We start from the raw sequence: 10,944 nt of genomic DNA on the forward strand, positions 1-10,944 counted from the left end.
AAAAAAAAAAAAAAAAAAAAAAGGAGGAGGAGGAGGAAGAGGAAGAGCAAATACAAACACTGTGTACTGCCATGAGATAGCATAGCCAAATCTCACCTGGATGGCTTCACCCCGCCAGTTAAATGCAATGGGTTTTGATAGAAGCTCTATTTTGACAGTATTTAATAGATGAAAGCAAAATATGTGATGTCAGCTGAAAAGAAGACACATCTAACCCACTAGTAGATACAATAGTAAATGGAAGTATGTATTCTTAAGATGTTGGCTCATTTCTAGGAATGATCTGAAACTTCTTACTCTTTTCCTTCAAGATAATCAGCCATATGTCGAAAGAGCCGGGAAAGCAGGTGGCAGACTGAAGACGTTGACAGTGCTGTGTCAGCAAATTGCACTTGCCAGGCTAATTTAAGCCCCACTGTTGCCTAGGGCATGGAAGGGTTTGTCCCATGTAGAACCCTATCTTGCAGGGTCTTTGCAATGATTTAACTGACCTTGCATATGTTATAGGCACACACTGAATGCTAACTTCATCAGAACTTGCGTGATAATGTTAATAAGCACTATAACATTCACTTGCTTTTTACCAGGTACCATTCTGAGAACCTTTCCTAGTCACACATGAAGTCCCACACCTGTTATCTCAGCATTTAGGAGTTGGAAGCAGAAGGATCAAGTTCAAGGTAGAGTCAGTGAGGTACACACATACACACACACACACACACACACACACACACACACACACACACACGATAACTCTAAAAACAAATGTAAGAGTTCAAAGATAGCCCCAGCCCAAGCTACCTGAGACCATCCTATCTCAAAAGCAACACCAAAGCCTTTTTCCATGCCCACTCATTTAGTCCTTGCATAGTTCCATGAAATAAACACCACTATTAGCCCATCTTTCTGCTGAAGAGAGTGAGGCAAAGAAAATTGAGATAACCAGCTGAGGAGCACTAGCTAATGAACAAGGCAGGTCCAAGCAGGCTCTTTCCAGATCTCATGTTCTTAAATACTGTAATTCTTGTTGCCTGGCATCCTTCCCGCTTATCATACCTTCCTGAGTAGTGTGGCTTAGTCACCATCTTCATGAGGTGGTTCACCTACACAGCTTGCCTCTCCTTACCTCTAGGGATGCTTCGGTACAGGAGTGACAGAAGTATTTGTACCAGGTTCCATCATGTGATTGCACCACAGCTGTCTATCCACAAAGACCCTTCAGGGTCTCTGCTGAGACATGTCAGTCCTATAAAAAACACATACAGGAGGAAGTTAGAGTGTGGCATGGAAGGCAGAGAAAGGCCATTGGCTGCTGAGGACTGGGTGAAGTGGGGTAGGATGCAGTGGGTGGGTCGAGATGGTGTCTCCAAATAGAGCACAGATGACTGTAGATTGTGGCTTCATGAAGGGCAGGCGAGCAACCTTCAAAGAGCATCCTTGAGCTGAGGTGGTACTTAGAGGAAACGCTCACATTTAAGGAGGCAGCAGAGTTGTGTTAAATCTGGGTATGATACTAAACATCCATAATCCTAGCATTTGAGAAGTGGAGTCGGGGGAATTGTGAATTGAAGAGCTGAATTTGTATGGAAGTTCTGCTTCAAAACCAGAGCATATATTCTTGTTGGAAGGTCTTTATCACTGAAGTTTGTAGGGAAACCACTCTCCCGAGAGGCTCGCTCTCCTGAGAGGCTCGCTCTCCTGCTCTCTCGGGATCTGCTTTCCAGAGGTCTGCAGCTTTCAAGAAGCCACTTGGCTTTGCATGTGTGTGTCCCTATGTAACTGTGCTCCTCCCATGACAGGATCTCCTTGCCCCCATTTAGGATTTTTATATTTTCCAATATGAGGACAATGCCTGGTACATAGTGGTGGTAAAAATAGTGATGATGACTAGCCAAGTGGATGACTGTGATCCCAGCACTTAGGAGGCTGAGGCAGGATGGAGAGTTTTAAACAGAGTAGCCTGGGCTGTTTAGCAAGACCCTGTCTCAGCAGTAATCATCATCACAATCATAAGAGCAGAAAGGATTCAAAACTGCAGGGTTAGAATTCTATAACATTATATATGTGTATACACACACACAGCTGATAAATAGTTGTTGAAGCCATCTTACATTATAGTTGTTCTAATTTCATTGTGTTACCCTCTGTTCACTGAATATTTTAGTTGAAATGTAGGTTTTGTGACTTATTTTTATTTTTAGGCTTCACATACATACTGACAAATTTTCCCTCCCTCCACTCCTCCCAGTCCCCCTCACAAACCTTCCCTCTCCCCCACATACACTCCTCCATTTTCCTTTTAAAAAAAAGAGAGAGAGCAAGCATCCTAGGGATATCAATTGAAAATGGCATTTAAAAAAATCACAGTAAGACTAGGAACAAACCCTCATATCAAGGCTGGACAAGGCAACCCAGTAGGAAGAAAAAGATCCCAAGGGTAGCAGAGGAGTCAGAGGCAGCCCCGTCCCACTGTTAGAAGTCCCACAAGAACACCAAGCTGCACAGCCATTCATTGGGGAGTTTTGCCATCCTGTGTAAGTTATAACATGTAGGAAATCCTCTGCTCCATGAGCCCTCTCTGAACATGATACACATTTTAATTCTGAAATACTGTTCACAGACACAGCAGGCACTGTGTTGACACAGAAAGTAATGGGAACCAGCACTGAGTTCTCTACTGAAGGGAAATGTCAGCTTAGCCCAGCTAAGAAGCTGATATTCAGAATAGATCAACAGTCCCAAGAAGAAGCCGAGGTATAAAATTAGGTTTTCCAAAGTCATAGGAGGGTCCTCACCCCCACCACTCCCAAAACACACATGCACATACACACACACACACACACACACACACACACACACACACACACACACTGTCACAGTACTTTCTCACTAGAATCTGAGGCACAGTGTCCAGGTAGGACCCTGCAGGCCCAGGCATAGCTAGTACAAAGACAGACTCATAGGAACTGCAGAGTTTCAGACTTAGAATCAGTGAGCTTTGTGAGGCCCCTACATCTCCTGTACACCAGTTCACCCTGTCTAAATATGCTGTCCCAGAATAGTACAAGTGAGAGCCCCAGCAGGCAGTGAATATTTGTATAGCATTTCCTCCATACACTACTATTTTTGAGAGAAAAGTGCTTTTAGAAAATGTTCAGTCCTAATTGAAAAAATACATAGCAATCAACACTTATCCCCCACTAGCATAAAACTGTCTAACTGGTAGCCAAATTTGGGATGCCTGAAGACAGACAAGTGACTAATGCTAGGGCTGTGTGTGGCCAGAACCAAATGTATTTTGTGACCACAAGACCATGTCTGGATTCTCCTTTGTAATTACCACACAGCCTACTGTAATTGTAAAACTTATATTTACTTCCTGCCTTTGACATGTAGTCCAGGGTCTAGGGCTGCACCCAGACCTACCATGAAGTTCTCTCTTATTTGACTACAACGTGTACAATTATTGAATGAGAGGGTGTGAGTGCATGTGTGTGTGTGTGTGTGTGTGTGTGTGTGTGTGTGTGTGTGTGTGTGTGCGTACGTGTGTCCACATCTGTTATATATGAAGTATAATCTTGTGGGGGAGATAATCTTTGGCCTTATTGGGTGAAGCACATTACCAATCTAATGTTTATTGAACAACTACTATCTGTCAAGGACTGCCTTAGACTTTAGGAACCATAAGACCACAAAAGCTTTGTCTTCCTGGAGAAGATGACGGTGCTGGGAAGGAGCAAGGAAGGCACGCACAAATGCCATGCGTGTGGGTTTGTGCCCTTCAGAGCACCATTGCAGTGCTAGGCAGCAGTGGCTTCTTCAGCTTAGTACATCGGAAAAAACCTCTTCGAGATAACATTTAAAATGACATTTTAAGTGACAAGAAAGAGTGGAAGGACCCAGAGACAAGAAGGAATTTGCCATGCTCTCAAACAGAGACCAGGTGATGGGGAGTCCGTGAGGTTGAAGGGTGCTATGGAGCATGGCCCTCAGCTCCTGCCAGGAGCTGCAGCTGTCTAGACAGAAGGTGGTCATGGCTTGAACCGAGGTTCAGTAGAGATGCAGGCAGGGTATTCAGAGTGAAACGTGTGGGTTCAGCTTTGAGCAGCTGGATGGTAGAAAAGTGGGTGAGACAGACCAAAGGCCTCCTCAGCTTTGACAGTGGAAATTGATATCTTGGCCCACCCTGTCATGTCCTCAACTACGTGTGTCACGAGTATTCAACTTTGGAAATACTCCTCCAAACACTTCCATCATTGCTGCTTCATTCTATGGCATCAAGGAAGGAAGGAGATACGTATGTACCCCCTGCTCCCACCCCAGGCACTTGGAAAGGTAGTTCATGGATTAGAAGCCTTTCTTGTTTTTCCAGAGGACCTGAGCTTGGCAGACTCACAACTAACTATAACTCCAGCTCCAGCTAATGTCCTCTTCTATCCCCTGAGAACACACATATACATGTGGCATACACTCACACATATACAATAATAAATAATATATGAAAAATTCAGGGCTTAGGAATATAGTATGCCTACCTTACAGAAAGCCCAGCACCACATACACTAGGCATGGTTCATTCATAACTGTAATCCTGTCACTCAGGAGATAGAGGCAATAAATCAAAGGTTTAGGGTCACCCTTAGGTACATAGTAAATTTGAGACTATCCTCCAAAATACATAAGATCCTGTCTTAGAGGTGAGGGTGGGGAAAATACATCAATTAACCAATCATATTTGATTGCCTACCCTGTACTCCTACCCTGTACATCCCTCCACTGTATTCTTAGTTTTTGGCAGGTTTTCCTCCTCAACATGGTGCTTGGTCCCTGAGCCCAGGCATCTAGATGGCAGGGTAGAGGTTATGAGACTGACCCATTGGTTAGAAGTTAACAGCTAACATATTCTTCTAACAACACATGTCTGCCCAGCCATCCTTCAGTATCTATTAGGGGTTATCTCTGGGATGCCTGAGAGAGCAAACCACAAATGTTCAAGTATCTTAGACATAATAATGGCAGAGTGTTTATGTAGAACACACACCCTCTTAGAGTCCTTAAGTCACCTCTGAGTTACTCACCATAAAGGGGCACTGCACTGCTTAGGGACCAGTAACAAGAAGAAAAGGTCTGTGCATGTTCTGGACAGACAAAGTTGCTTCTCAGACATTCTTCATCTCTATGCCTGGTTTAATTCCTATATGCAGGACCCAGGAGTGTGGAAAACAAGACATCTCATTTGCTTGTTTATATATGCATAATCAAGAATATTTTGTGATTCTTTAATAAAGATTATATTGGCTTAATCCAGCTGTTCCTTTATTAAAGGTCTAGTTTCTACAGTTGCCTTAGAAATATCATGGGCTTAAGACTTATTCTTGTCTATATACTAGACATAACAATATAGTCCACCATGGGTATTATGAGAGTATTAAATGAAGTAATATCAAGTCACTGGAGCAGTCTTCAGTAAGTGAGCTGGTACTAGTATTAATGAGACACCTTGGTGATGGAGCACTCGAGAAGCAGCGCACGGTTCACAGTGCTCAGAGGATGCATCTGGAGAACGTAGAATGGCATGCACCCTGTGAACACCGTGGACAGTTAAGAACAGTCTACACTTTGTCTGAAACTTGATGTTCTGGAATAGGTAAGACTTCGGGTAGCTGCTAAGCCTACTTTCCAAATGTCTGTGGTCCTGGCAGATCTGTACCTTTCTCTGCTGCCTGCCTTTTACCACATGCACCGTGCAGTTTTGTCCTCAAGATCAGGTAAACCACCATAAGTGATATATTTATTGCCAGAGTCGACCTTTTGTGAGCACCTTGTAGAATCCCAACATTAATGTCACTTTCTATAAATACAGGTGGAGGGTGAGGAAATGTTCTCTTTAGAGAAGTGCCGCTATTGCAATCTTTCCCCTTTTAGACTCTCTCGGTCTGTGGGCTATTACTCACGGCTGGCATTCACCCTTCTTGCTCGTTACCTCCCTGTTCGTGATCTCTACCATCTCTTAGTTCCCATCGCTCGGCCTCCCTAGCGGTTGGCATTGCATCTGAGTTGTGCTTTCTTGCTTCCTCCACCTTTTGAAATTTAAAAATAGAAAATAACCAACAAACCCACAGTCTTTCACATGGGCTGAACTCTGTTAATACATCTAACAGATTTTCTGGTGAATTCCACCCTGTAATATTTATAGTCAGAAATCTGCCATCAGTTCAGAATAAACTCTGTAAGAAATTTACAAGGAGATGCTTGTATTTTGACTATCAGACATAAGATCAGGACTAGGGGTCAGCAGCCCGCAGGAGGAGGCTTTGCAAAGTGGTTCCCAGAGGCAGCCTGGCTCCTGGCCTCCCCCTACTTTTTTACATTACCTGCCCACTTTCCTGAGTCGCTACTTGATAAAGGACTCTTTAAGGAGACTCTCATACTGTGAATGCCAAGCCCAGGGCTCAGAAAACATGCAGGCCTTCATAGGTGTGAGCACTGTTTGCATAGCACAGTAAACAAACATGTACAAACTATTACATATTGAATAGCATTTTATTGCTGACAAGTGTTTTAAACTTTTTGCAATTTTGCTTTGAAAATAGAGTGGCTGCAAATAGCTGATTTATCACTGGCTGTTAGTATTTAAGCGGTTATCTTTGCATAATTTATTAAATTAAATAATAGATCCAGCCTGTATGTGGATTCCAAATGAAATAATGTTAATTACTAAATAAACAATTACTAAGGATAAGCAAATAATATAATTTGTACGCCTTTAATATGAACTGATTTTAAGTTGACAGATAGCTTCCTTAGAATAAAGGATTAAACACTTGCTGATCTGTAGTGCCTTAGGCCAGAAGAAGCACCACCGATTTGAGATTTGGGAGTACATGGACAGACAAATGCTGTTGAGCATCCCTCATCCATTTGAAATCAGAACCTTTCCAAAATCTGAAACTTTGAAGTCATTGTGTTGACACTCAAAAAGATTTCCAATTTTGAGATAGAGATGCACATCTGTAAATGTTTTCCAGGGTCTGTGATGCTTTTCTACAGCCTTGAAAAGGGCTAAGATCACAGACACTGTATGTACCCTGATGTGTGTGTTTTCCGGAGTTCTGCTTGGGAGTCCAGCTTCTTTATCCTCACCTTATGGAATGAGCACTGGGTTAGGGACATGAAATTGCCATACAAATAAAGGGGTCCAATAAAGAAAGGGGGCCCCTCTAAAAGAGCACTTAAGGAAGAATCTCTGGCCTCCAACCAGATGGCCTTGAACAAAAACCCCCATGCCCTTGTCCTGCCTTGATAGGACAGACCAGACACTCCGCCTGGCCTAAGGGGAGGCCCAAAGTAGTTCTATAACACAAAAGTTTACAAACCCCTTTGATCCTGATGGAGTTTCTGTCTGACTGTCAAGGGTTTTTCTACCACACCTTGACAGGAAAGCAGTTTTTAGGTCTATATTATTCTACCAACATGAAAGAAGGAAGAGAAGAAAGAAAAGAGAAAAAAGGAAGAAAGAATAAGCCATTAACAGATAGTTGACAAGTATAGACTAAATATCTCTTACCCGAAAGGCTTGGGACCACAGTGTTCCTGGTTTGGGATTCTAAAGCATTTGCATATACATAAAGAGATATCCTGAGGCTAGGATACAAGACAAGCAGAAAGTTTATCTATATCCCGTACAGTTTCTACACAAAGCCTGAAAATGACAACTTTAGACAGTATATTAGATAGATGAACGTCCTCACCAGAAAATAACCACCTGAGCTAAATCAGACTCTGACGTCATAGAGTATTTTAATCTTATCCATGAAGCAAAGTCTCATAATAGCACTGTCTGCATCTGGTGTCATGTTGGTATGCAAAATGGTATAAGTTTTGGTATATTACAGATTTCAGACTTACAGGTTAGGGAGACTCAGCCTGTAGCCTGTCTTCAAAAAGAAGCTCAGCCTTGCCATCCCATTCAGAAGTCGGCTGTCACCTATTTTCCTCAGTAAAGAATAGGTGTAACACCCTGAGAGGAAGGACATTTTGGAAGCAGATGGCTCTGTTCACAGCCTCGCACTCACTGTGCAGCAGTTCTCTGTGCAGGCTAGGAGCTGAGATGTCCCCCAGGTCAGCTGTCATCATAGCAGCATTATGATATCATTTGCCTTTTTACATGAGCTCCTTGAGACTCCCCAACATGGTATTGTGAGGGGTTAGATGCCAGAAAGATAATGAAATCTAGCTGTCTCTAGAAGCTGCCTTCTATGAAACCAAACATTTAAGATATTTACAAATCCAAAAAAAAAAAAAGATGCCATTCTCTGATTTGTTCTGGGAATATAATTACTTTTAAATTTTAAAATTTTGGGGCTAGAGCCAGGCGGTAGTGGTTCACACCTTTAATCCCAGCACTTGGGAGGCAGAGGCAGGCAGATTTCTGAGTTCAAGGCCAGCCTGGTCTACAGAGTGAGTTTCAGGACAGCCAGGGCTACACAGAGAAACCCTGTCTCAAAAAAAAAAAAGAAAAAAAAATTGGGGGGCTAGAAAGATAGCTCAGTGGCTAAGCACTGACTAATTTTCCAGAGGTCCTGAGTTCAATTCCCAGCAACCACATTATGTCACAGAACCATCTGTAATGAGATCTGGTACCCTCTTCTGGTGTTTCTAAAGACAGATACAGTGTACTCACATAAATAAGAATTAATTTAAAAATTTTTTAATTTTAAAATTGTATTTATATGAACTGGGTATGGTGACTCCTTTAATTTTAGCACTTAGGAGCAGAGGGTGAGGGATCTTTGTGAGTTCAGTGCTAGCCTGGTCTACAAAGTGAGTTCCAGGATAGCCAGGGCTGTTACACAGAGAAACCCTGTCTTTAAAAAACAATTGTGGAGGGAGGTAGTTCAGTGGTTAAGAGCACTGTCTGCTCTTCCAGAGGACCTGGGTTCAACTCCCAGCAACCACATGGCAGCTCCCAGCTGTCTGTAACTCCAGTTCCAGAGCTTCTGACACCCTTACACTAACATACATGCAGCTAAAACACCAATGTACATTTAAAAAAATAAATAGGGGCTGGAGAGATGGCTCAGCGGTTAAGTGCACTGACTGTTCTTCCAAAGGTCCTGAGTTCAAATTCCAGCAACCACGTGGTGGCTTGCAACCATCTGTAATGAGATCTAATACCCTCTTCTGGAGTGTCTGAAGACAGCTACAGTGTATTTACGTATAATAAATAAATAAATCTTTAAAAACTAAATAAATAAACAAATAAATAATAAACAATATTATTTATATTGACATGCAATGGGAGTGTTGCTCTTATCTTTAAATACAGCAATAAATATGTTTTTATAATTCTTCAGTCTTAATATCTACTATGTTAAATACTGATACATACAACCCATATTTTTAAAAAGTTCCTGGAGTCCTCAATAATATCTAAGGCCTCAACGAAGTTCAAATCATACATCCCAAAGTGACTTTCTGAACTGCCCACAAGAAGGTTCTGCCTACAGATTGTTCTTGAGGCAAGAGCCATGTTGCTTTCTTTGTTTAATTGTTTGTCTGTTTGTTTTCTTCATTTGTCTTGGTACCAAAGCAATGAAGCCAGGCACCTTGCTAGCCCAAAGCCTGTGACTGGACACAGAAGAGATGAGGTCCTCTGACTCCTTTGACCACGTCATCTGTTACTCAGCAGTATTCCCTTACGAATTCATTATCTGAACCTTGTAAAGTCTTATTTTACTGCCCTGGACCTTGGTTCCTTATCAAAAGTGGACAGAACTGGGGACCCCTTGCATCCATCCAAGTGCCTAGTGCAGGGACTGAGGTCAAATAGGCCCTGAGGAGCTTCCCGCCCCTTCTTCCTCTCCTTGGCATGCTGCTGAGCCACGGAAGCTCACTACCCCCCTTTCTCCCTTAGATGGCATGCATGCGGACAGAGAGAATGATGGGACAGAAGGAGTTGACGAAGATATGATTGTGACCCAGAGCCAAACTAATTTCATCTGCCCCATAACGCAGGTATGGCTTCCTCTTTCCTCTCAAAGAAATGGAGTTAGGTTAGTTTCACGGGGTGGGGAGTGAGGTGCAGAAGGGTTCCTGTTTGCTTTCTGATATCCCACTGGGAGGAAGGAAGCAAAGAAAAGTGATGAGATCAAACTTGGGAGGTTTGTGGCTAACAAGTACTTTCATTTAACCATAGACTTTAGGACCTGAGGGGAAAGTTATAGCTCAGAGACCGAGTAAAGTTACAGCCCCTGTAGCCCTGAATTTTCTGGTTGCAAGCTGATACTTAAAGCCATGAAGATGAGAAGTTAGCCTCTGGGGAGACTAGGAAGTGGGCAGTTATTATCCTGAAAGCCTCATGTCTCCTTAATCATAGCTGGAAATGAAGAAGCCAGTGAAAAACAAAATGTGTGGCCACACATATGAAGAGGAAGCCATTGTTCGCATGATTGAATCCAAGCATAAGAGGAAGAAGAAGGCCTGGTAAGTGGGTGCTGCAGGGAGTAGGGCACCCTGGTGGGCCTCGGTACAGAGAAAGCTGCCCATACTCTCCCCTAGTTATGGCTCTGCCCAGACTGTCAACAAGTACCTGGCTGTCTGGGAAGAACAGTGCAGACACTAGAGGAGTTCCAGCTACACCAGCAACACAGAAGGAAGAGAGCAGGTAGGACTGTAGTACTGGATTGCAGGACTCTAGAGAACTCATTGTGTTTACAAGGTAGCTAGCTTGGGGTTTACCTGGCACACATAAAGTCTTGCTTTTAATCCAAGGCAGCACACAAATTAGGCCTGGACACACATGCTTGTCACCCCAGCAGTGAGGTAAAGACAGGAGGATGTGAGAGTGGAGGCTGTCCTTAGCCACACTGAGAATTTGAGGACAGCCTGGGCTACATGATTCATATTCTCTCTCTCTCTCTCTCTCTCTCTCTCTCTCTCTCT

At 43.0% G+C, this 10,944-nt stretch overlaps 2 protein-coding genes across 11 annotated transcripts in view; one reads left to right on the plus strand and one right to left on the minus strand.

The window, feature by feature from the left end:
* Nsmce2 (NSE2 (MMS21) homolog, SMC5-SMC6 complex SUMO ligase) overlaps nucleotides 1–10,944 on the plus strand; it is a 222,794-nt gene that overhangs the window by 202,746 nt on the left and 9,104 nt on the right. For all 3 annotated transcript variants that reach the window (XM_031359667.1, XM_031359665.1, XM_031359666.1), the window contains 2 exons: nucleotides 9,917–10,017; nucleotides 10,379–10,485. In XM_031359667.1, the coding sequence (XP_031215527.1) occupies nucleotides 9,917–10,017; nucleotides 10,379–10,485 (208 nt within the window). The remainder of the gene's footprint in view (nucleotides 1–9,916; nucleotides 10,018–10,378; nucleotides 10,486–10,944) is intronic.
* The window catches only part of LOC116082752, a 43,063-nt gene that overhangs the window by 26,821 nt on the left and 5,298 nt on the right, over nucleotides 1–10,944 (minus strand). For 6 of the 8 annotated variants that reach the window (XR_004115413.1, XR_004115410.1, XR_004115414.1 and 3 more), the window contains exon 2: nucleotides 1,127–1,246. The gene's annotated coding sequence lies outside the window, so the exon portion shown is untranslated. Of the gene's footprint in view, nucleotides 1–1,056; nucleotides 1,247–7,908; nucleotides 8,243–10,944 lie in introns of those variants that run through there. The other 2 variants (XR_004115411.1, XR_004115412.1) reach the window with 2 other exon arrangements.

This window comes from Mastomys coucha, unplaced genomic scaffold (assembly GCF_008632895.1).
Source record: "Mastomys coucha isolate ucsf_1 unplaced genomic scaffold, UCSF_Mcou_1 pScaffold7, whole genome shotgun sequence".
Taxonomy (NCBI): domain Eukaryota; kingdom Metazoa; phylum Chordata; class Mammalia; order Rodentia; family Muridae; genus Mastomys; species Mastomys coucha.